Source organism: Psilocybe cubensis, chromosome 12, assembly GCF_017499595.1.
Source record: "Psilocybe cubensis strain MGC-MH-2018 chromosome 12, whole genome shotgun sequence".
Lineage (NCBI taxonomy): Eukaryota > Fungi > Basidiomycota > Agaricomycetes > Agaricales > Agrocybaceae > Psilocybe > Psilocybe cubensis.
The window spans coordinates 1,252,131-1,276,734 of record NC_063010.1 but is presented as its reverse complement, the minus strand read 5'-3'; the positions used below and the strand labels follow the sequence as shown (position 1 = coordinate 1,276,734).

At 47.8% G+C, this 24,604-nt stretch overlaps 8 protein-coding genes across 8 annotated transcripts; 6 read left to right on the top strand and 2 right to left on the bottom strand.

Annotated features, from left to right (window-relative positions):
• Nucleotides 1-198: 198 nt before the first annotated feature.
• Nucleotides 199-1,732, top strand: JR316_0012391 (uncharacterized protein; the record flags this gene model as incomplete). The annotated part of the gene is made up of 3 exons (XM_047898016.1): nt 199-380; nt 438-1,614; nt 1,691-1,732. The coding sequence occupies 3 exons, from the start codon at nt 199-201 to the stop codon at nt 1,730-1,732; spliced, it is 1,401 nt and encodes a 466-aa protein (XP_047742905.1).
• A 790-nt stretch (nt 1,733-2,522) lies between these two features.
• Nucleotides 2,523-5,047, top strand: JR316_0012390 (uncharacterized protein; the record flags this gene model as incomplete). Its single annotated transcript, XM_047898015.1, has 4 exons — nt 2,523-2,704; nt 2,759-3,902; nt 3,960-4,105; nt 4,627-5,047. 4 exons carry the CDS (start codon nt 2,523-2,525, stop codon nt 5,045-5,047), a joined length of 1,893 nt encoding a protein of 630 aa, XP_047742904.1.
• Nucleotides 5,048-5,481: 434 nt separating this feature from the next.
• On the top strand, nt 5,482-6,783 carry JR316_0012389 (uncharacterized protein; the record flags this gene model as incomplete). The annotated part of the gene is made up of 2 exons (XM_047898014.1): nt 5,482-5,485; nt 5,546-6,783. The coding sequence occupies 2 exons, from the start codon at nt 5,482-5,484 to the stop codon at nt 6,781-6,783; spliced, it is 1,242 nt and encodes a 413-aa protein (XP_047742903.1).
• Nucleotides 6,784-7,516: 733 nt separating this feature from the next.
• JR316_0012388 (uncharacterized protein) lies at nt 7,517-8,046 on the top strand (the record flags this gene model as incomplete). Its single annotated transcript, XM_047898013.1, has 5 exons — nt 7,517-7,721; nt 7,777-7,813; nt 7,867-7,903; nt 7,954-7,979; nt 8,031-8,046. The coding sequence occupies 5 exons, from the start codon at nt 7,517-7,519 to the stop codon at nt 8,044-8,046; spliced, it is 321 nt and encodes a 106-aa protein (XP_047742902.1).
• A 992-nt stretch (nt 8,047-9,038) lies between these two features.
• Nucleotides 9,039-10,402, top strand: JR316_0012387 (uncharacterized protein; the record flags this gene model as incomplete). The annotated part of the gene is made up of 5 exons (XM_047898012.1): nt 9,039-9,117; nt 9,305-9,379; nt 9,443-9,604; nt 9,683-10,105; nt 10,227-10,402. 5 exons carry the CDS (start codon nt 9,039-9,041, stop codon nt 10,400-10,402), a joined length of 915 nt encoding a protein of 304 aa, XP_047742901.1.
• A 1,821-nt stretch (nt 10,403-12,223) lies between these two features.
• JR316_0012386 (uncharacterized protein) lies at nt 12,224-14,089 on the bottom strand (the record flags this gene model as incomplete). The annotated part of the gene is made up of 1 exon (XM_047898011.1): nt 12,224-14,089. One exon carries the CDS (start codon nt 14,087-14,089, stop codon nt 12,224-12,226), a length of 1,866 nt encoding a protein of 621 aa, XP_047742900.1.
• A 3,804-nt stretch (nt 14,090-17,893) lies between these two features.
• Nucleotides 17,894-21,232, bottom strand: JR316_0012385 (Geranylgeranyl transferase type-2 subunit beta; the record flags this gene model as incomplete). Its single annotated transcript, XM_047898010.1, has 8 exons — nt 17,894-18,018; nt 18,468-18,543; nt 19,015-19,113; nt 19,523-19,656; nt 19,799-20,149; nt 20,318-20,434; nt 20,719-20,872; nt 21,119-21,232. 8 exons carry the CDS (start codon nt 21,230-21,232, stop codon nt 17,894-17,896), a joined length of 1,170 nt encoding a protein of 389 aa, XP_047742899.1.
• Nucleotides 21,233-22,145: 913 nt separating this feature from the next.
• On the top strand, nt 22,146-22,592 carry JR316_0012384 (uncharacterized protein; the record flags this gene model as incomplete). The annotated part of the gene is made up of 1 exon (XM_047898009.1): nt 22,146-22,592. The coding sequence occupies one exon, from the start codon at nt 22,146-22,148 to the stop codon at nt 22,590-22,592; it is 447 nt and encodes a 148-aa protein (XP_047742898.1).
• Nucleotides 22,593-24,604: the final 2,012 nt, after the last annotated feature.

The window sequence follows — 24,604 nt, the reverse complement described above, 5'->3', positions numbered from 1 at the left end:
AGCGGATAAATTTAGATCTCGATTTCGGTTCTCCTCGACACCTCTAGATCGAATCGAACTCAGAACGTTGAACCCTATCGTCCAGGCTGCACAGCCTTCTACTGGATTTCCTTTTCAACAGATCAACGGAGTTTCTCGCTTGACTTTCATCTCAGTCAAAGACCTCCTGCACAACTAAGCCTCTGTATCAACTGCATCATGGAGGACTTGCTTCCGTTTGAGCTCTGGCTGGAAATCCTGTCCTACATTCCTCGAAAGCATCACCGAAAACTGATTGGAATAAATCGTGCTCTTTACGAGTACGCCCTCGACGTAATATACCAAAAAATAGAACTCTCACATGATGACGAGAGTACCTTGTTCACATTTACCAGACTACAGTGAGCATTTCGATTTATGTTATTGGTGTCAGAGCTAACTGACTGAAAAATTATTAGAAACCTAAATATTGCACATCGTGTTCAACATTTAGTTGTAAAGCCGTCCTTTCTTTACTACGAGGCTCCAGCTGTGCTACCGGACCCTACGTCTGCCACCGATACAGAGTCTCGAACGACACCCAGAAAAGAATTTAGTTTATTCCACAACTCCAGGAGGTCCGGTGTCGTTACCACCCATCACCTTCATTCGGAACCTCAAACCTCAACCGATATTCTCCTTAACACCGCCAGGCGCTCAATTCAACACTGCACAAATATCAAGGAGCTTGACATCATCTTAAATGACAATCATTTTACCATGCTCGTTTCTCTAGAGACATTCTTTCAATCCCTTTGGCAGCCAGGATCTATCCTCCAGCGGATTCGGAATCTAGCCATCACCGCATCTTCATCTGCGTTATCTCAGCTGATCCTTCCTTCCAAGTTCCCCTCAAATTTTGATGCCAACATCAACAGTCTTGACTTGACGATCAACCCCAATCGCGATCTTCTCTCTCTGCAGAACTCCTCTTTACCGAGTTTTCTCGATAGGTTGAAGGATAATCTGACATCACTAACTTTGTCCGGCCTAATGGATCCACATATAATGCATGTCCTGGAGGTCTGTCCGAAATTTCCTAGGCTTTCGTTCTTCAATTCCTACATCTCTTTCAACGTCCAGAGGACGAAACAATTGGAATATCTCAATCGGTTTTTGGATGCTCAGTCACCCACCCTTCAAAAAATGGTTCTGAGTCCAAAACCGAGAGTGGGCACTTTAAACATGGGCAATTACGCATATTTCCGCTGGCTAACCTTGAATGGTACAGGTGATGAAAGAGACCTATCATTCTCCGGAAGGACTCTTTCTCAACTGACATCTATGGAGCTCCTCCATTACGATCGCTGGATTAATGGACCTGCCTATCATGAAGTTGTTTTTCCTGACCTTAGTTTAATTGCACCGAGGTTGACAGCTTTGACCATCGGGCAGGCGGATCTTTCCTTTGAACGAGTGTCTGAGCTACTGGCTCTTCTTCCTCGTCACGATGGAGCATATTTGCTAGAATCGCTTAGCATCTCCATAGAAATACTATCCCCAGAACTCGTCGACCTGCTTAGTACCGCACTATCTGGTCTCTCCTCCTTGACGTTACGCCTTTCCCAATACGTACTACCGAGCGATTTGCAGCAGGTAAGTGGTTTATTTCTTCAGCAAGATGGCATTGTATGACATTTATTACAGTATATTTTCTATAAAATCATTCAAGAACGCAGATATCCCGCGTGGAAACTATGTCATATACGCATAGTATCTTCATCGTCTTGCGGCATTCCCCATCCAAATATTCAGGCCATGGAGTCCCTAGCTAGAACGCTCCTGACTCCTCCGATACTTGACCTGACTTACGAGTGTCAATGTTATGAGCAATAAAATTTCCGAGTTATAGACACTTCAACTTCGCTACTATTTCCTTGACGTAAATTCTATCAGCGTTATATCGCGATTTCTACAGTGAATTCCCTTCTGAATAATTTTTAACAAGCCAACTTGATATTACTCTTTATACGGAGAAGTTGAGATTGTATCGGTCACAAAACCTCACCAGTGCACATCGATGTTGGGCCGACCAAATGTCCAAATCGAGATCAAGCCCCTAATTATGGTTTCATTCTCCGACAGGACCGACACTCAAATTCTCAGCGCAACCAATTTTTCCGAACCAGAAAGTTCTTGGAACCTCGAACGCGTGTACCCTGGGTTTTTTCCTTCCATTCTCTGCAGTAATCCGTGAACCGTCAGGTATAAAAATGCCGTTTCTTATGGTTCCATGCGGCAGGGGCGGCTGGGCTGCTTAATGAACCTACCTGGCCTCCGATTCGGTGCACCACTTGGTTCAAAGACAGGAGATCGACGTTCAAAGCCTTTCTTTGTTCACAGGTACGTTTTAACGTGGAAAACAAATGAGGTGCCTATGACGCCTATGTGGCCTGGACCATAGATAATCAACTCTTGGGTGGTCTATATAAGAACCTGAGCAATCGGGAGGAACAATAGTTGACTCACTATCACGCACTCCCGACACGACGTCTACTGCCACAATGTCCGACCTTCTACCCATCGAGCTGTGGATCGAGGTTCTTTCACATTTGCCTCGAGGATTTAGAAGGAAGATGATTGGGGTTAGCCGTGCACTTTTCGAACTAGCTATGGACGACATCTATGAAGAAATTATCCTGTGCGCCGATGATGATAAAGCGCGGTTTGCAATTTTTCAGCTCCAGTACGTATCATATCAAAGTTTAAACAATATATTGTACCAAAAAATCGTATCCAGATACCCCAATATTTCTAGACGAGTTCGACGATTGGTAATATTTGTCCGACCCGACAACCCACGAAAAAAGGCTCTTCCGATTCCTCAACCTTGCATCGGCTCAGATAGCGATTCACATCGTACACCCTTTCCTAAACACACTGGTTCTAATGAAGGAAAGGATTCCTATGCTCGACTATTGTCGATCGCTCGGTATAATCTGCAGTCATGCTTCAACCTTCAGGACCTCAAGATGGATTTCAGCGGTTCCTTGTTAGAGCCATTGAAACCCTATTTCAAGCCATTCCTCAGATCTCTTTGGCACCGCGAATCCATTGGACCGAGGATCCGACGACTATCTATGCAGGCTTCGGACTTACCGATATCTACTGTCTTCGAAATGTTCTCGGTACATGGCTTATCGCCCCCTCCTGTGATCAACATCGAGGAACTCGACCTGAGCTTCCGCCATATACTATACCTCAGTAATGAAAGTCGTAACTACCACCATATCGCATCTTTCCTATCTGCCCTGGAACGGTCACTGGTGTCCTTTACAGTGTCTGGATACCTGATCCCTCATATTATCTCAGTGTTCACAGCATCAGGGACTTTCGAACAACTAAAGAAACTGGAACTACATTCAACATTCAATGTAGAGCGTGACATAAAAGAGATTGTACCACTCCAGCAGTTTATCGCTAGGCATTCTAAAACTCTAGAGCACCTCATCATCGATCCTGCAACTCGGGAAGCCAATTCTGATCTCAGCAGTCGTTTATTTCTACGGTGGCTTAGCGACGATGGCGGCTTTCCTCTTCAACCTCTACCAAAGCTGCACACTCTGGAACTTGCTTACCAGTACCATATGGCTTACGGATCCCATCGTTCTTCATCGTTGTTCCCCAATCTACAGCATATTTGCCCAAATTTGACTGCATTATCTATCAAGAACATAGAACTTAACTTCGATAATGTTATGGACCTCTTTGTTTGCCTTCCTAGGCCTAATGGATTGTGTCAAATGGAGTCTTTGACACTACAAATAGACATTCTGACCCCCAAATTGTTGGATCTTCTCGCCCAAAATTTACCAAAGCTGGCTTCATTGGAACTTTTCATCGCTTCTGCTACCGAAAATCTTGAAAATGAAGCTCCAGAGCAGGTACGTTTCAGTCTACCCTTTCATATTACTAGCGATGTGTAACAGACTATTCGATAGCACCTTCTTTGCCAAAGGATTCGAGAGCGTAAATATCCGACATTGGCATTGAAGTTCCTGCGCATTACATCCTCATCTTCATCTTCGCCATACTGTCATTATCCGCATCCTAATCTTCCCATCATGGAGGCTGTGAAACCAAGCCTGTCGACCAGTAATAGCGTGCTATTTGGACTTCGATATGATTGCCTTTGCCGGCCTGTTCCCACTTTTGCCTGATCATCTTCGTTTCTGTATTTTGTAATTAATGAACCCTCATGACGCACACGTTCCTCTGTTTATGACGTTGGCGACTACTAGTAGAATCCACTATACGCATTCTGGTTAGGTTCTCCAGTTAGGCCTGTAGAAAGAGCGGTACCAGGCCTAAAGTATGGTTTAAGTGTCTGCGGAGTCATTCTATCGCGTCATAGCACCCGGAACTGAGCGATGTAATCAAGCTATGCACTAGCTCTGACTCAGCTTCCAGGTAGAACCTGTCCATCGGCCCTTCGACAGCTCCATCGCAGTATCGTATAAAAAGGCCCGAAAAACGCGACGCAGCCCCTATCTATATCCCGCCCACTACACAATACTTTTTATCGAGCAATCATCAAGTATAGTTTCCATTAATCGTTATCCACCAACTCAAATCAGACGAATCAATAATATCCTGAACTTGTACCAGTTCCGTCATGTCTTCATACCCATACTCAGTTGCCCGTTCGTACGATTCGGGCAGCTTTACGGATGAGAACAACCCACTCATCGCCTCTCTTCTCGCTACCGACGCATTCGACGAGATATCCACGGCAGAAGACTTTGGAGCCGTCGAGCGTTATATCCGGAATCAAGGCCGCGTCGACAGCGCCGGGCGGACGACGATTGGACTCGTTTTTTGGGTGTACCCAACTGGCATGCGCGGGCCCTATCATATTGGGTCTTTAGAAGACCATGGCGATCATCAGGAGGAGGGATCGGGGCGAGTGTCGACGCATGGCTTGCTCGTCACGGTTGAGCGGGGTGCTGCGCTGGGCGATGCTGTTACGACGATTAGGGTCGAGTGCAGGACGAGCGGGATATCGCACGTACACATCAAGAAGGCCTGAACCTTGCCTTGGAAATGACTATGAGCGCTTACCGATGTTAAATATTGAGTCCGAGAGGTCGACTGGAAATTCTAGCTATTACTGAAGGACTATGAGAGACGGTGGTTAAGGGAAAAAGTGTATTAATCCATAAACCAAAACTTCTAATTATCTTAGGATGTAAGTTTAGTAGGTTGATATCAGGACAAGTTTGTAGCCATAATCTGGCTGTTTCTATAGTTGTTCAACGTTCATTACTTGTTCGTCAACTTGGCAGGTTTCTGCACTGTAGTTCGGGGTTTGAAAATCAATGTAAAGCGGGGGTTCTTTTTTTACTACACTATTGCCACTAACTGGCCCTAACGACCCTGGAACGACCGTAACCCTCACCCCGAAGAATCTGTTAGATCTGCGAGATCGGTTGACTCTAGTCATACTTTGAGCTAGTAACAATAATGGGTAAGACGATTTGTACCTCACCGAGAGATTTCGGACTGATCAGGATTTGTAACTCAACAGACCCAGACCCACTTTCTCTTCGAATTCCTGCAGAAATAGTTTATCTGATTCTAAGCGAACTGTATGAAAAGACAGACCTGCTGAACAGCCGTCTGATATCGAAGATGTTTATGCAGGTCGCCAGCCCGTTAGGGTTTCGACGGTTGACTCTATCTCGAGCGCCTGAAAGTCTCGCGGGGATTGCAAGAATTTCCGATTCTCCCTTGGCAAAACTTGTTTCTGAAGTCGTTCTCGAAGAAGTCGAGTTTCCACTCAAGATGGTTCCTCTAGATCAACCTAGTAGTGATGACCCATTTCGCGTGGGGATGGCCCTTTACATTCCCAAATTCCACAACCTCACTACCTTGATATTCTCATTCCCGGACTTTTGGGAGTTTGAAAATAATTTCACTCCACCGGGTAGAAACGACCAGGGGTCCCGGTCGGCCTTTGAATCTGATATCACTGCTTCTAATCTTGCTCTGCATCAGCAGGAACGATTTTTTCATATGCTAGGCCGATGCAACCCAGATCTTATCCCGCCTACTATGAACACTATAGTCATCCATAATCTCATGTCATTCTGGAGTGTACATTTCGATATCGACAAACTAAGGCCATTTCTAGCGTCTCTCACGAATTTTAAGGTCGATATCCAGATCGTCCCCGACCTTAGGCTCGAGGAACTGTTCCAACATCCGCCACGGGAGCATGACCCTCAATTCATCCCGTTCTGGAGAGAATTTGATCTTCTCCTCGACGCCGCTTGCAATTTGACCTCATTGAGCCTGACAAGCGATGCCGACGCCTACAACACATGGGGGAGCGTCAACATTTTCCCTAGACTACAGAATCTGTCTCTTAACGGTTTCCTATTTGCCTACTCGTATCTTGACGGCGATGTCGTGCTCCGGACATGCTGTCTGGAAACGTTCATCATTCTGCATCACAACACGCTTCAGCATTTGTTGCTGTCTGATTGCTTCATCGATATAATGGCCGAATTTCGCTCGTGGGCGGAGATTTTCAGGGAGTTTGAAAGGAATTTGGGGAAGTTGAGGTCATTTGATTTTCAACTTAGTAATGGGAATGGATATGCTACAATGTCGATGGAGGAACCTGGAGGACACTACATCAACGCGAACGCGACTAACGAACCTAACTTTGCCGATACCAATATGTCGGAAGAAGAGATTAAGAAGGCGGACAAGTTGGCTTTGCTTTCTTTGCAGAATGCAATCAAGAGTAGAAACGAGTGACTTGGTTGTCCCAGTCAAATTAAATCTAGAGTCGAACAGCTGAAGGAGAAAGAAAGAAAGAAAAATTCATCCACTGCGCAGCAGTATTCAGCTCTCACATCATTTAAGTAACACGCTTTATGCATATACCAGGGATTTAATCATACTCACTGGTGTCTGTCAGCTGGACCGCGCCAGGCGCGCGTTCACCCCGCATCAGGAAAACAGGCGAGGATTAGAAGAGATATAAGATATAGAAGGGATAGTCCACATAATGTACCATTTTCTATCTAACAATTTTTCTCTAAATGTTATCAACTACATGAAAATTTCCTATCAAATCCTATTCAACGAATTTTTTTCCATGTTTTACAGGGGTGAGTTATATTTCTATCAAGTCCAGAAAAACGACGCTCGTGCAGGATCGAACGCGTAACCTTACAAAAAAGGTCATTACAACTGTCAGACATAACCGCCACACCACAAAGGTGACACAAACTATTAAATGTTTAACACCCAAATTATCCCGACAACGCGGTCACGACACAAAATCAAGCCGATAAACGACTCATCACCAACTTGAATGCGAAACCAGATTCAACTACGGATACAGCAAAATGACCCCGACAAAGCGCAGCGGGTATGGATTGCTCCTCCGTTGGAGGAGCACTTGTCGGATTCATCTCTCCGCGGACTTGGCGCGGCCGAAATATTTATTCACCCGACAAGTGATCCGATTTAATTTTTCGATCAAATGTTCAAACTCCGACTTACAAGCCATCCCGCGTTTTTCACGTTCAACACAAGTCCCAACTTACCACCATCTCCTACGTATGCACAACCGTCGCAACGCAATGAAGACACGACTCGGACGACGCCTGATGCAACAACACGATGTGTTCACCGCAGCTGTAAACATGACAAAGGGCGCGTGAGAGTCGTGAGGGGAGGCCAACAAGGTACGTGCATTCCTTCCACCTCCCTCAACTTGCCACCCTACTCCTACAACTACAGATGACACCACCGCCGTCTCTGCTCGGCTGCGAGTGAGGTACGTGCATTCTCCACCTCCCTTAACTTACCACCCTACTCCTACAATTACAGATCGCACCACCGCCATCTCTGCTCGGCTTTGAGTGAGGTACGTGCATTCCTTCCACCTTCCTAACTACCCCACTCCTACAACTACAGACAACACCGCCGCCGTCTGCTAGGCTGTGAGTGTTATTGTTCTTGTTGATATTGCTCGCTGACATGTACTATTGTAGCTTCAGCAAAACCTGATTAGCTTTCTAGCTATCCTCGCGCGTTGTCAATTCATGCCACCCTTCCAGGAAACCAGGAATAGTAGCTTTTTCTTAGGATATTCTCATAGTACATGAATGTTTTTGAGTACATATTAACCAAAATATAAATTTTCTATCTCTACTATTTGGGTGAAGCTTAAAAAATGTAAAAATCTATTCAATTCAAGCAATGTTCTATTTGATTATATCTCAAATTCTACTTCCTCTATAAGTGCATGCTAGAAATACCTGTAGTGCCGTTTCTACCAGTTGAAATAGTTTCCGACATGGCATATATTTCTAAACGTCGATTTGCAATCCGATCAGAGGGCTTAGATCTATTTCGACAAATAAACAAATAGAATCAATATATTAAATATAATTAAATATTTTTGCTAGTTCTATTTGTTCTATTCCTCGCCTGTTTTCCTGATGCGGGCACCTGCGACGCGACGCGACCGCCATGAAGTTGCTCTTCACCAGCGTGTGTTCTTACGCCGTCAGCTCAATCATAGTTGCCCCAGCACAATACAAATAAATACCAGAACAGCCAACTGAGCAGTAAGCACTTGTGGGCGAATTGAGAAGTTTGAGAGCCCCTAGGCTCAAAAATAAACTAATAATATTACATAATAAATTTCAATATATTCAATCTCCGCATAACCGGCATTTAACAACCTTTATTTTAGTTAGGGGCTTCCGGTTTGCTTCGTTTCCGCGCCTCAGGCTGTCTGCTGCTCCAAGGTGGCTACCTCGGTCCTCGAGCGACGAGACTAGAGACTACATACTAGCCCTAGGTCGATCGCTAAAATCGACATCAAATAATTCATAGCTGTGTTCAAGTCTTGGAATTTTCAATCGTTCAGGGTGCCGTGGTATCCTGATTTCTAGCGAACGGACTTTCACTTTCTGCTGACTGCTCTCTGCTGCTCTCCTACTATTACTATTACTACTACTACTACTGCTGCTGCTAGTGATCACTGATCAGTGATGTCACTGTTCGATCTCGACGACTCGATTGGCACTGGCAGCGACTACGAATCCGAGTACGAGCCAGAGCCAGAGTTAGGTGTGTGTCGCAGCTCAAAAGGCAGGAGTTTGGTTATCACTTGTACAACGGAACTGATGGAAGTGTATTCTTTTGTACTTCTTTTTTTGGATTTCAATTGTCTCGGTGGATGTTATGCTATTATGGTACGGGTATGGGTATGATATGGTATGTTATCCGCATTGCACAATCACTGTAACAAATCCAGAGGACGAATACTTGAAATTCTTGAACGAACTTGACATTGACATTGATAACACCCCGCACCTCCAAGCATCCCCCGGTGCGCACCTCATATCCACATTCTCCCCCTAAAAGTACCCGCTCCTCAAACCTCATCTCTCAGCAGACGATAAGCCGGTGGTTGAAGGGGATGTAGACGAACTTGACCTCGGCGATGCGACATATATAGGTATTATGACGGAGGAGAACGTCGAGGTCCGAGTCGAAATACCCAGGGCTTCAACTGCACCCAAGGCGCCCAAGGTGAATGCGAACAAGCGAATAGGTGTGTCCTATTTTATTATTTGATTCCTCGATGTTGAGGGCAACTTTGAACTTTGAACTTTGAACTTTGAATTTATAGATAAAGATAAAGATAAAGATAAAGACAAGAATAAAGATAAAAATAAACATGAGGACAAGGACAAGGACAAGGCCGAAGATAAAGACGAAGACGAAGACGCGGTCGCAAACGCGATGTTCGCTCTTTACATCCACGACGACATGTACTACCTTCTCTCTGACCCGGACCCTGACTCGGACAACACAGCTGCCGACACAGTTCCAGCTCCGTTTCGCGGCTCTCTTCCGCTTCCGCTCATGGACATTGACACTTCCGAGTCCGCGAGAGAATCTGAAGAATCTGAAGCTGAAGGCACGTCTTCTGACGATGATTCGAATGATAACGGCTGGGACGACGATGACTCGGACGACTCGGACAACGATGACTCGGATGACGATGACGATGGCTCGGATAATTCGGATTCTGAGCTTGAGTCGCTCTACGGTGAGGATCATCATACTGTAAGCTTCCTATTTCTATGACTAGCTAACCGACTACCACATTTCACTCATCAATCATCAACCACACTCCCACCCCCTCACTCACACCTCACTCACTCATCCAGGCCCGCCGATAATGAGACGGCAAAGTAAAGTAAAGCGCACACTGCGTGCAACGCGGGTGTACATGGCGCGAGCATCTGCATCTGCATCCGTATCGTCACCCTCACCGTCATCACGGAGGCAGTCGCCGCTGTGGATGACCGAGGCGCAGAAGAAAGCGAGGAAGAAATGGAGGTAGTATTTGTAGAATGGATGGTGTGCTAGGGAAGGGAAGGGAAGGGTGGGATCTAGATGTGATATGACATGAGATGACAGAACATGAACATGATATAACATGATATGCATTGGATTTGGCGCTATGACTTGACTATCTTGCTTTGCTTTGCTTTTGCTTTTTTTGCTTTGCTTTCGATTTAAATAATTCACTTTCTCACTACACGTTGTACTTGTACTTGTAAATGGTGTTATGAACAAGTACTGGTAACTGTAGTACTATTCATTGAATCATCCATCATTTCTCTGCTTTGATCCCATACTGTACTGTATAGTCCTGGACTCCTGTAAAATCTTTGAAATCCACTTTGAAAATTTGTAATGAGAGTAGGCTAAGGCTAAGACTATAGAAAATACAAGTTTACAAACTATCTATCTATCCCACTTTTCCACTGTTCCAATAGTAAAACACCTATACTTTCTGTCACTTATACTTCCAATAAACCCTCCGACGTCCGTCCTTGGTCCTTTATGCTTTATCCTTGTAATTACCATCATACCATGTAGCAGTCAATGGAGCTGAAGCCGGAGCCGGACATTTTAACTTACTTACATGCAGAGGTAACAAAAAATCCATGTACATGTACCATTGTACACCGTTACGTGCAACTCGACTCAACTCAATTCTATACATTACATTATTCAATTCAATTTCATGCTCATATACACAATGCTGTAAACACAATGTAAACACAATGTACACAGAACACAGAGGGATTACGACGGTACATTCAAGAAAAAAGAAAAAAGAAAATTCAGAAATGGGAGATCCGCGGGATAGTAAGTGACTCGATATTCAATTGTTTCAAGAAAGAAAAAAAATGGGGATGGGGATGGGGATGGGATAAAGGTGGGGATGGGGATGAAGTGGATGAAGGGGATGAAGTGGATGAAGGGGATGAAGTGGGATGGGGATGAAGAAAATGAAGGGGAATGGACGGGGAGGAGGGGGAGGAAATACGATAAATCATCGAGTCGAATCGAATCGAGATGAGAAAATGCGATGTGAATCATGATTCATAATGCGATGAAAAATCTGCTGATGATGATCGATGTCGATGAGGGCCTGAGGGATAATGATGATGAAAGTGAAAAGTGAAAAGTGAAAAGTGAAAAGTGAAAAGTGAAAAGTGAAAAGTGAAAAGTGAAAAGTGAAAAGTGAAAAGTGAAAAGTGAAAAGTGAAAAGTGAAAAGTGCAAAAGTGAAAAATGGAAAATGGAAAAAAATGGGAACTTGAATCAAACTTGAATTGAATAAAGTAATTAAAAAAACCAAGAATCCACGGAGAATAAAAATGATTAACGTGAATGAACAATTAAAAAGAAAAAGAAAAAAAAAAAGAAAAAAAGAGAGAAAAAAAGTGTCCCGCTAACGCTTCGTATACACGCAAACCTTGCTATTTCCTATTTCTTCTACCATTTCTTCTACCATTTCTTCTACCATTCTCGTTCTCGTTCACGTTCACGTTCTCATTCGCATTCTCATTGAATGTCCCAACTTTAGAAAAAGTAGAAAAATAGAAGAAAATAAAATAGAAAGGTTCCGCATTGCGTGTGCGTGTGCGTTTTTTGCCGTCGTCGTCGTTGTTGTTGTTTCTACTGGCCGCCTGCCTGCCTGCTCGCTCGCTCGTCTTTCCGTATTACATTCCGGCATTCAATATTCAGGCGTTATGCGATAATATATCCAAGTCATCATCCTGATCCTCATACAATCCTACAACCAAAAAAGAACATCAGCATCCCATCCCATCCCATCCCACAAAGAAACAAAAAAAAAAAAACAAGACTCACAGCTGGGTATACGTCTGCGTCCGACTCAACGCGCGCTGCATCGCCTTTCTCTCCTTGGGATGAACAAGCCTCGTGCCTCCCTGCTTTCGCCCTGGACTGCCCTGCGACTGCGACCCAAACACTCCATCGCCCTCCTCTCCTCCTTCTCCTCCTTCTTGACCCTGACCTTGACCCTCGCCATCGCCATCGCCATCGCCATCAAAAGGCGGCGTATCAACCCTCCCCAACCTCTTGCCCCTTCCCCCTCCCTGCCCCTGTCCTCGACCTCTACCAGAAGCACTCTCCTGCGACAAAGGCAACGCATCATTCGCGCGCGGCTGCCCGCTCCCGCTTATCACGCTCGCCGCGTCCGGGTACACCTGCGGATCGTACGAGCGCAGTGGGGCTGGGTACTGTTTCAGCGGCGGCGCGTATGGGTATGAATATGGATACTGGTACTGATGCGAGTGTGAGTGTGAGTGTGAGTGTGAGTGCGAGTGTGGGTACGCGGGTTGGGATTGTTGGTACTGGTGCGTTGGATGAGACGAGGAGGAGGAGGAGGAGGAGGAGGTGGGCGTGGGCTGTGAGGAGAACAGCGGGTAATACGCATGTGGCTGCGCCGCCGCTGCTGACGACGACGAGTAAGAGGAAGAGGAGGGTTGTGAGAAGGATTGTTGTCTATACGGTTGCGACTGCGACGACCGCATCTCGCGCTCAGGCGTCATCCGCATACGCTTCGGGCTCCGCTCGCTCTGCGCTTGCTTTTGTTCCTGCTTCTGCTCCACGACCTGACTCTGAGCATCGCCGGCTTCCTCGCGCTCATCCAGTCGGCGCTTACTGCTCCCCCTCCTCACTCCATTCGCACCCTGTCCCTGTCCCTGTCCATTCGCACCCACACCCGCATTCTCATTCCTACTAACCGCACCAGCCCAAACCCCCACCCTCTCCCCCACCCCCACCCGCTCCCGCTCCAAAATAACAGCTCTAACCCTCTCCTCATTCTCCCTCTCCCACCTCTCAAAGTTCTCCTGCTTCTCCCTCGTCGAGTCCATATACCTCCAGAACGGGTAGAGAGCTTTGAGCGCTGCGAGGCGCTGTGCGGGTGTAGGTGGTGGGCCGCAGGGGGTGTATGGTGTTGTCGTTGTCGTTGACGACGACGATGACGAAGGAGTTGATGTTGACGACGAGGATGATGGTGTTGAGGAGGAGGTAGAAGAAGAAGAAGAAGAAGAGCCGAGCGCGGAACTGATCATCGCGCTGATCGCTTGCACACCGTTCTGCACAACACCCCCCGCACCCGTCCCCGTCCCCGCACCCGCACCCGTCCCTACACCCGCAGCCAACCCCTCCGCAAGCCGCTCGCGCACTTTCATCGGTCTCCAAGGGTACGCGCCTCCACCCCACGTCTGCGTCTGCATCTGCGCAGCTGCTCCACCTTCATATACCGATGCTTTTCCTGTTTTGCCCACAGAACCAGCACCAGAACCACCACCACCAGCAGAAGACATACAAGCCGAGGCATACACCCCCAAAGACGCCCTCACACGCTCATCATAAACCCTCAAACTCTCCCAATCCTTCTCGTCCCCTCTCGCGCGGAGCTCCTCATGCGACAGCCACCCTATATCCAAAAGGCGTCGGAGCGTTTTACCTGGTACTGCGTACTTGCGTTGTCTCGGCGCCTGTGGTGCTGGTGCTAGTTGTCCTTGCGGTTGTCCTTGCGTTTGTGGTTGTGCTGGTGCTTGCGCCGCCGAATACGTTGATGTTGATGTTGATGTGGACGACGGCGCAGGGGCAGGGGCAGGGACGACCCACCATCTATAATCGCACTCGGAGAGCGCCTTGATAGGATCGAATATCTCAGCCGCAGGCTGCGTATTCATCCGCCTTATACGCTCTTCCGCTCTCTCCTTCTCCTTCTCCCTTTCCCTCTCCTTCTCCCTTTCCCTCTCCTTCTCCCTACTCCCATCCCTTCCCACATCCCTTCCCACATCCCTACCCCCTTCCTCACTCGATTCTCCAACCCCCACCCCCTCCCCATCAAACCCCGCATGAAAATGCGCCCTCGACCCACGCACATACGCAAAATCCCGAATCCGGATGCCGCGCCGTACAAGGTTGCGCATCACATCTTCGGGGGGCGTGTCGAATACTTCGGTGGATGCGTTTGAGATGGTGCGGGTTAGTTGTTGTTGGGGTTGTGGTTGGTGGTGGGATTGGGTTTGCGTTTGGGTTTGCGTTTGCGTTTGAGGTTGTGGTTGTGATTGCGATTGCGATGGCGATGACGACGCATGTCGTTGCTGCTGCTGTTCTTGTTCGGACGCCTGCTCAACCACCACCACCGACACACCCTGATTCTCAATCTTCTCAATCTCATCAGGGAACCGCGGAAGCTGCGACTGCGGATAATCATAGTGCGCCGCCCAATCCTCCTCCTGCTCCTCCTGCTCCTCCTGCTCCTCGTTCTCGGTGTCGGTGTCCGTGTCTGTATCGGTATCGGTATCCTCCTCTTCGCGTGCCTGGCCATTCCCGCCGATGTCATTTTTGCTTTTGCTTTTGCTTTTGCGGTTCGCATTCACATTCGCATTTGCGTTTGCGTTTGCGTTGGCCTTGGACTTGACGTTGGCCTTGGATTCGGACTTGGCCTTGGCCTTGGACTTGATAGGAGAAACAGGCCCGAAAATCTGCGCTTCGACCGCACACGCCTCGTCTTCGCTATCTGTGGACTCTGTTGATTCTGTTGCTGGTGATTCTGTGGACTCTGTTACGCTAGGCATTGGGTCCTGTAGAGACAAAGGGTGGAGTCAGTATCAAAGCACAAGTGAAAGAGTTGGAGTTGGGAGTTGGGAGTGAACAAGTAAAATTAAAGTTAAGCGTTGGAGTGAAGAAGTAATAGAAGTGAGGCAATCAAATCAGAGTAAAGCCAAACAAAACCATAACAACAAAACCAAGAATAAGAACAATGAAGAAACAAGAAAAAAAAATCAAAAACCACCACCAACAACAACAACAAAAAGAAATCAACGCGGGATCAACGAGCGACACGCGATGAGGGACAACAGAAGCGCGATGATAAATGATGGATGATGTCAAGCGACATAGCGAATGGATCGAACCATCGGTGATAGGCATACGATTCAATAATAGGCATAATAATAACAGGAACAAGAATAGGAATAGAAAATAGGAAGAAGAACAGAGTGAAAAAAATGGAAATTAGTCATATCCCAAAATCCAAATCCAAATCCAAAAATACCATCGCAGAGCCAACAAAAAGGATGACAGCAATTGGACGTTGGACGTTGAACGGTGAAGGGTGAACAACGGCGGTGTAATCAAGAAGGAAAAGGATGGCATGAAAAGCGTCGGTATGCTTCGAGCGGGGGGAGCAAAAAAAAAAAATGAAATGAAAAAAAGTAAAAAACAAGCGAGCAAAGAACAGAAAAATCAAAGCGAGCACGAAACAAAAAATCAAAGCGAGCAAAGAGCAAAGCACAGACGAAAAGAAATCAAAGCAAAGCAAAGCAAAAGACTCACATCAAACCTCCTTCTCCCCCCACTTACACGCGCACCACGCGCACGCGCCGCCGCCGCACTCTCACTACTCGCCCTCCTAAACCCACCCCCAACCTCGTCCCGCACACGCGCACGCGCATCTCCCATCTCCACGTCCTCGCTCACCATCGGCGGCGGCGAAGACAACGGATGATTATGAGGATGGGGATGGGGATGGGGATGAGGATGGACCTGGGCAGGCTCCGACTTTGAGCGGAAGCGCTCGCCGAGCGCGGGGAGTGGGAGGGTCATAGCTGCTGCTGCTGCTGCGAATTTACCGAGGGTGCGCCATGTTGGGAAGCGGGATGTTGATGTTGTTGTCGTTGTTGTCGTGGATGTGGATGTTTGTGGTAGTGTTGTCGTTGTTGATGATGATGGTGAGGAGGTGGATATGGATGAAGAGGGAGTTGTTGTAGATGATGATGATGAGGAAGAGGATGATGATGGCGAGGACGTAGATGTGGATGTGGATGTGGAAGGTACTGTGGATTTAGAACTGGATGCAGAAGCGGAAGCGGACAAGGCGGGAATCGTATCTATATCCATATCCATGCCCATACCCGTATCCATATCCATATCGGGGCACAATGACGAAGCTGTCTTCTGCGTCGGTATCATCGGTGTAGCAGCAATATTCGCTGTAGTCGTTGGTGTAGAAGTCGTAGTCGTAGTCGTAGTCGTAGTATCAGAGCAAGGCGCAAAACCAAAAGCAAACGGAGAAGGAGAAAGGGAACCCGACAAAAGCGCAACAGCGGGCCTCTTATAGTCAGACTCATAACGGCCCCCCTGTAGATCTATTGTCCCATTCGTGCCATCATCGCCATTCACATCCGCATTCACATTCGATTGTCCAGTGGCTCTGCCTCCATTTCCGCCCGGAGTGGCACCGGCACTCGCTCTCCCTCCCCCGCCTGCACCCGCACAATAACTATAACCACGACCATACCCCGTCGCCATCGAATTCGAGTCGAATCAAGTCGTGTCGAATCGAGTCGGAATCCTCTCGTCCGCAAACACAACCCGTAACGTAATCGTCCCCGCTGCTCCTGCTCCGAGTCTTTATCCCAGCTGACAAAACCCACAGGACAGGACAATGAACCCAAATCCCACTGGCCACCAGTCACAGGTCACCGGTCTTGGTAGAACACAAGTATCCAGGACTAGGATAAAGACAAAGATAAAGATAAAGACAAGAGCAACAAACCAGATAACACTGGTATAGTAGTAAGAAGCAAGTGGTCGTAAGGGTTGTAACGTTACCGTCAACCCGTACCCGTGCTCGCTCGTCAGTCAGTCCCCGTGGCCGTTACAAATCACCGTGGGAACAACTCCAAACCACAAACCCCCCCCTTTTTCCCCGCCCCCCTCGCGAATTGCAAGAAACGCCGAGAGACAATGGGGACACATATGTCATATACAACATGACTCGGCGCCGCATGGCCATCGCCATCGCCATCGCACACTAGGCCACTAACTGGCCACGCCCACTGGCCACTGCCACTCAAAACTGACTCATCCCGGATCCGCCCATATCCGGATCCGTGGCCGTTGCCGTTTCGGGCCTTCACATACCATAACAAGGCCATTGCATAATTTATCATTGATTACTAATACTAATACCAATATTAACCCCTCGGCCTCCAGAGTCCCAAACACTGCCGGAGCCTCCCAACCTCCCGGCCTCACCGCGCCGCTCGCGGCTCGACGCGATCACGGGGCCGGCCACGATACCACGGTGGCGTGTCATTATTAATATCATTATCATTGTCATGTCATTCGCCATTGTCTCCTAACTAGCCCCTAATCCCAAACGTTAAACCCCTTTATCTCGCGTCTCACTTCCACACAGCACAACAACAATGACAATGTAAACATACACAATACACGCTGCGGATGCGGGATCCCCATATCGTCTCCTCAGCCTTCCTAACGCGCCTCACCGCCTCACCGCCTTGCCTCATGCCTCATGCGCGCCTCATTCCCGCCCGCCTCATAATCTCCTGATCTCCGCCTCATCCATGCCCGCTCTACACCCCCAAAACATGACTCCATCCACACAAAACATGACTCACTCAACTCCACACACACACCCCGCCTCTCAACCAACCCGCTTCTCAACCAAGCAACCCATCTCAACCAACCCGCCTCTCAAGCGCCTTCCACCCCTTCCTCAACCCACGCCGCTCAATAACATGCGCAGGCATACAATACACAGGGTCGAGGTCCACAAGGCCCGGGTATCCCAATATCGATAGACCTTTTTGGGTTTGATGTTGTTTTGTTTTGTTGGGGGGGGGATGGAAGGGGGTTGCGGGTGGGGGTGGAAAGTGATTAGCGTGATATACAGCCACGAAAACGGAAACGGAAACGGAAACGGAAACGAAAGGGACAAAGAGGTAAAAGGCGATTCGAGTCAGTTTCAGTTCCACAAAAACCACAAAAACCACAAACACAGCACAAAGACCACACATTCATGCTCATCCGCGCATCTTCGCATCTTGCACGCATCTTGCACGCATCGGCATCGCACAGCCGTAGCCGCACCCGCGCACAAAAAAGTCCCAGTCCAGCACAGTCCATCCAAACCCCGAAAACCCAAAACCCAAACCCCAAACCCCCAAAAACCAAAACCCAAAAACCAAAACACAAAACAAAAACAAAACCAAAAACGAAGCGAAAACGCGCGCAAAAAAAAAAAAAACTCACCAGCAATCCCGAAATGGGTATGAAACACATCGACCATATCCCCTGGCCTATCCGCGATTCCGCCGCTTTCTGCGTTCTGAGCGCGTACGATCGCGTGAGCGAGCGTTCGTGTGCGTGAGTATGATCGCGTGCGAGTATTTGCGGGAGCGCGTGTTGTGCGTTCGTGTGCAAGCGTGCGTGTGCGGGGTGCGTGTGCGTGTGCAACAAACGGCGCCGATCGCAGTTACCGTAAAAAAGGTAACAAGAACAAGAAAAAGTTAAGACGAGAAGATGAGCGAAAGACACCGAATGACCGCGTCCATAACCGTTTTCGTATTCGTGTTTATAGTTGTGTTCGTAGGTCGTAGTCGTAGTCATAGTCGAAGTCGAGTCGAAGTCGAAGTCACAGTCGTAATCGCAATCGTATTCAAGAAAACGAAAGATCCAATCAAAAAAAAAAAAAAGAGAAAAAGCCATAATCATCAGCATTTCCGCACTTGCATCTTCCCCATCCCCATCCACGCCCACATCCACACACACACACACACACAAACATCCACAAACTCACCTGCGCAGACAAAATAAACCCCGTCAACTTGTCCTCATCGATCCACGAAAGCTTGTTAAGGATCGAGAGCGCGGAGAGGACCCAGAAGCTGTAGCATACCTGGTTTTTATTATTATTGTTAGCGTTTTTATTATTGTTAGCGTGGTTAGCGTGGTTATTGGTTTTGAGAGAGAGAGACGGTAAGATTTTTATGAGAGGGGTAAGATGAGAGATGAGGGGGTAAGAGGAGGAGGGGGTAGGAAGAGGAGGGGGGAGGTGTTAGTATAGTGTTTTTTTGGGTGCAATGTTAATAATAATAATGATAAAAAGAAGGTTAAAATGAAGAAGTAGTTGTGCAGTGTGCAGTTCATCGACACGAACGCGAACGAACGAACGAACTCGCGCGCGCTCGCGTGCGCCCCAACCCCCCAAAAAAACCCAAAAAACCCCAACCCAACCAAAACCACAAAAAAAAGCAGAAGAAGAAGAAGAAGAAGAAGAAGAGAAAAAAAAAAACAAAAAAACTCACATCCTCCAACTTCTCAGGCCTCCCATTCAACCCCCCATTAGGAAGCTGCCTCTCCGCCAACCAAAACGCGAGCGTGTCAACGTCTACTACGTCAAGTCTGTCGAGGATCGCGAGGGCCGCTACGCATACGAATACTGTTCGCACGCACACATGTACACATACACAAAAAAAGGAGTGAAAGAGTAGAAAGAGGAGAAAGATCAGTTTAAAGTCAACGTCAAAATAAAAAAAACAAGAAAACCAAGAAAAAACAAAAAAACAAAAACTAAATCTCACCTTGCGCCGAATGACTCTCCGCACCAACTTTCCTTCCAAACCCACCATCATAATTCCTACACCTTTGCAAATACTCCACTACCTTCTCCTTGCCCTTGCCCTTCTCTCTCCCCTTTTCCCTCCCCTCCCCCCTGCCCTTCCCCTTTTCCTCTTCCTCTCCATCCACCACACCCTCCTCATCCACCACACCCTCCTCACCCAACACACCCTCGCCAAGCACACCCTCATCCAACGCATCAAGCCTCCCAAGCAGCGACAACGCATTAACCGCACAATACAAAAACCGCGTGTCCTGCTCGCCAAATCGGTCGCCTGTGAATGTGCCGGATGGGTGTTGTAGGGAGAGTATGACTTTTTTTATATATATTGGGTGGGTTAGGTGTTGCAGTTTTTTTTTTTTTTGGTTTTGTGTGAGGTCGATTATCGAGCGCGAGCCAAAGTGAGATTTGAGATGACATGACATAAGATAAGCCAAAACGCAAACCAAAAAAAGCCACACCCAAAAAAAATCATACGCACAATTAACAACCCGCTCTACATCAACCCTCTCCATCGCATCCTGCATCACCAAAATCTGAATCGCGCTGAGTGTGGATAGGAGGTGCGCGTCGTGGCCTGGGTGGGCGCCGAATGCGCCTGTGTGCATATGAGTGAGGGTGCGAGTGAGTGAGTGTGTGGGTGGGTGGGTGAGTTAGTTAGTAGTTGGATTAGAAAGCGGGTTGAAAAGAAAAATGAAAAATGAAAGTGGAAAAGAAAGGAAGGGAAGGGAAGGGAAGGGGAAATTAGAAGGTTATTGATCATCCCATGCTCCATCCACCATCATCTATCCAAACTCTCCAATCCAAGCTCTCAAATCCGAAATCCCAACCCCCCAAAAACCCAAAACCCCTAAAAAACCCAAAAACTCAAAAAAAACTCACCAGCCTCCTCATCCCAACAATTCATCACAAACCCAATCATCTCCTCGCGGTCGAGCGCGTCGGGGCGGCCGAGGATCGAGAGGGCCGTGAAGCCCCAGTAGACGGCGTTGAGGCGGAGGTGCGCGGTGAGGTGGTATGTGAGGTCGTCTTTGTTCTGTGTGTGAGAGAGAGGGGGGAGGGGAGAGAGAGAGAGAGGTTTCGTGGGTGCAGGATGAGGAGGATGAGGATGAGAAAGACGAAGAGGAAGAGGGGAACGGGAACGGAAAGGTGGTGATGGTTGCGATACCAAACACAAACGGAATTTGAATAGAAGTGGAGGAGGAGAGGGAGTCAGCAACGAGAATGATACCGAGAACGAGACGCGAGACGCAAGTGGACGACACGAGCACCGCTAACGCACCTCGCCGAGTTTCTGGATATACGCGACGTGTTGTTCAACGAGGAGTTTGTCTGTCCCTGCGCCTGTATTCGCGCTCGTGCTTGTAGTGGTGCTGGTGCTGGAAGAAGGGTCCATTGTAAGTTACGTTACGTTGTGCAGAGCAGCAGATCGTATTCGAATTTGAATTGTATGAGGTGCTGGGATCGACGTTCTCGAGGTCGATGTCGAGGTAAAAGCAAAAGCAAAGCAAGAGGATAAGATAGAATAGAGTGTCCTTGAACCTCGTATCCACCTAAATAAAGTTCGTTGAAATGAGACTAGACCAACCGCAGCGTATGCAAGACCTCGCAAACAGCCCAAATCGATTCAAAACTCGAATGGAACGGACGATGACAACGAAAGATCTTTCAGATCTTTCAGGATAACGGATAACGAACAAGCAAGGTGATATGATAGATAGATAGTACACACTGTCGTATGTCGTATAGCGCAAGCAAGAGAGAGACTGGAACTTGAACAACCGTGACACTCCAGCGAAAGATACTGATAAGATTGCGTTAGCACTGATCAGCCTGTATGTACATCTGTTTACTAGTACCCTCTGATCCGGATTCCACGCCCAATCCTCCGAGGCCCGTCCGACGCTCCGCCCAGTGCGCGGCACCGGCACAGAACGCGCGCTTAGCCGTGCGGCGGTGCGATAAGATTTGACCGAATTCCAAATAATGAAAAAAAAAATTTTCAACGTTCACCTTTCTGGATGATTCAATATGTATATCGGTGTTATGTTGGGAGATGGGAGATCGCGGGATATGGTTGAGTAGCGAATAGAGGTGATAAGGAAAAAGCTTGTTGCACTTGTATTTGTACTTACTTTTGGATTTTGTTGTACGACCGTACCCTACCCTACCTACATCGACACCGACACCCATACCATTTACAGTGGACGATTACACTTATACCCTTCTTCACCGCCTTCAATTCAACTGACTGAACAGACTATCTCGACAGTATGCTATCCAACGGGGGACCATCTCTTTTTTCCACAATGTTATCCACTCTTTCTTCTTTTTCCTCCTCCTCATCTTCATCCTCCGTGTCCCCGTCTCCGTCATCATCATCATCAACCCCCACACCGACATCTCTCCCACCTCCACATTCATCTGTACCACCGTCATCACAAACACAAACACCAACATCATCACCCCTCCCCTCTTCCTCCTCTCCCTCCTCCCAACCCCCCACCAACCTCGACAAAATAGCAACCGACCACCCGCTCATCTACTGGTTCGTCGCGAACGCTATCAACGTGCACTGTCTCGATGCGCGGCTCGGGTGCGCGTTTGGGCCGTTTGGGCGGGTGAAGAGGGAGGGTGCGGGTGGGAGGGGTGATGAGGCTCGGGTTAAGGAGGGTGATGAGGCTCAGGTTAAGGATGAGGATGAGGGAAATGATATGGCGGGGAAGGAAAAGGATAGGAGCAAGGATAAAGATTGAGAGAAGGGGGGAAGACGGCGAGGTGGCGAGGAGGAGCCTGAGCGAACGTCAAGACGCGCATTCAATGTCGAACATCGAATATTGGATATTGGTTATCGAAGCGGGTTCAGCACAAAGACGTAGACGGACATGCGCCGACAACACGCGTTGTGTATGATATAACTAATAAAGCTAAAGACGCGAAGGGCGCGAGAGCTGGATCCTGGTGAGGAAGAAAGGAAAGGAAAGGTGGAGAGGATGAAAAGGAGACTCAAAATCAAAATCAACGACTGAGTGCTGAGCGCGAGCGCTCAGCGCTATTTATACCCATACCCGGAAATGACAACTATGTACCCTTGCTTCTTCGAGTCTCGACAGGTGCGCGTCTCATCCTACCCCATCCCACTTCTATTTCTATTTATTCTATTCTGATTCTGATTCTGATTCTGTCATCTTCTCATCCATCTGCTATATTCCGCCTATATTCCTTCATATTCCTTCGACATTCCTTCCAACCTCCGCCTCTACCTCCGCTCTGCGCCTACCCTCCACGCTCTTCCCTCATTTATATTCCACACACATCCCGAATGTTCGAATGCTCTAACATCCGCCAATGCGCACTGAAATAACATAACATAAAAATCCAGATCGAATCCGAATCTAATCAGCAGCGCCTTCGCCTGCGCCTGCGTCGCGTACGCATTCACATTCACACACGCATCCACCTCACCTTCGCATCCTCATTCGCATCCTCATTCGCATTAACATTCGCATTCGCATTCGACGTATCACATCACCCTCGCTCATCGCTCCGGAACACACAAGGACTCGTACTCAACGCTCAGTGCTCAGCGCTCAGCGCTCCGCTCAGATCGAACATCACCTCCCACCTCCCACATCCCTCATCCCTCATCCCTCGTCCATATGATACATCCCTCATCTAAATATCTACATCTAAATTATTTTAGTATACCATTATTTTATTCTAAATCTCCGATAGCGACATCGATACTCCTACAACTACACCTACTTGTAAGTAAGTAAGTAGGTTCGAACTTGAGTTATCTCCTCGGTCGGTTCGTCCGACGTCCGTTAATCGGTTGGTGGGGTCACCCATCACGCAACGCAGCGCGGCGCGGCGCAGGTGAATCAGGCAATCGGACAGGCGCCTGATCATGATCCACTGCTGCCTGCACATGTACAGTTCAGTGACACGGCCACGGCCCACGGCCCACGGGCGCCTAAGCAAGTCCTGTCCAACCCAAGTCCAAATAAACTAAAAATAAAATAAACAAATACACTCAGGCTTGCTTCCTTCGACTATTTACTAATTCTATTCTAATACTATGAGTCGGAGTCAGAGTCAAATAAATATATGGACTTGATGGTAAGTACTAAAGGTTGCAAGGAGTGCGCGTGAAGTACCTGAAGTTTGAACACAATTATTGACCAAGTTGGACTAGAAATAGAACATAGTCGGTCGACCGAATTACGACTAAGTCGACTTGGGAGGCTTAGTCGGGCTCGAAATAGAATATAGTCGGTCGACCTGATCGACATTGTCGGACTCGAAATAAAACATAGTCGTCGACTAAACACGACCTGATTGACCAAGTCGGACTCGAAATAGAACATAGTCGGTCGACCTGCACGACCAAGTCGACTTGGGCGGCTTAGTCGGGCACGAAATAGAATATAATTGGTCGACCGACACGACTAAGTCGACTTGGGCGACTAACTCAGACTAGAAATAGAACAAAGTCGGGTCGACCTGCACGACTATGTCGACATAGTCGGACCAAAAATACAACATAGTCGTCGACCGACACGACTAACTCGACTTAGTCGGGCTCGAAATAAAACATAGTCGGGTCGACTAAACACGACCTGATTGACCAAGTCGGATTCGAAGTCGAATATAGTCGGGCTAGAACATAGTCGTCGACCGACACGACCAAGTCGACTTGGGCGGCTTAGTCGGACTAGAAATAGATTATAGTCGGGTCGACCTGATCGACGAAGTCGACTCAAGT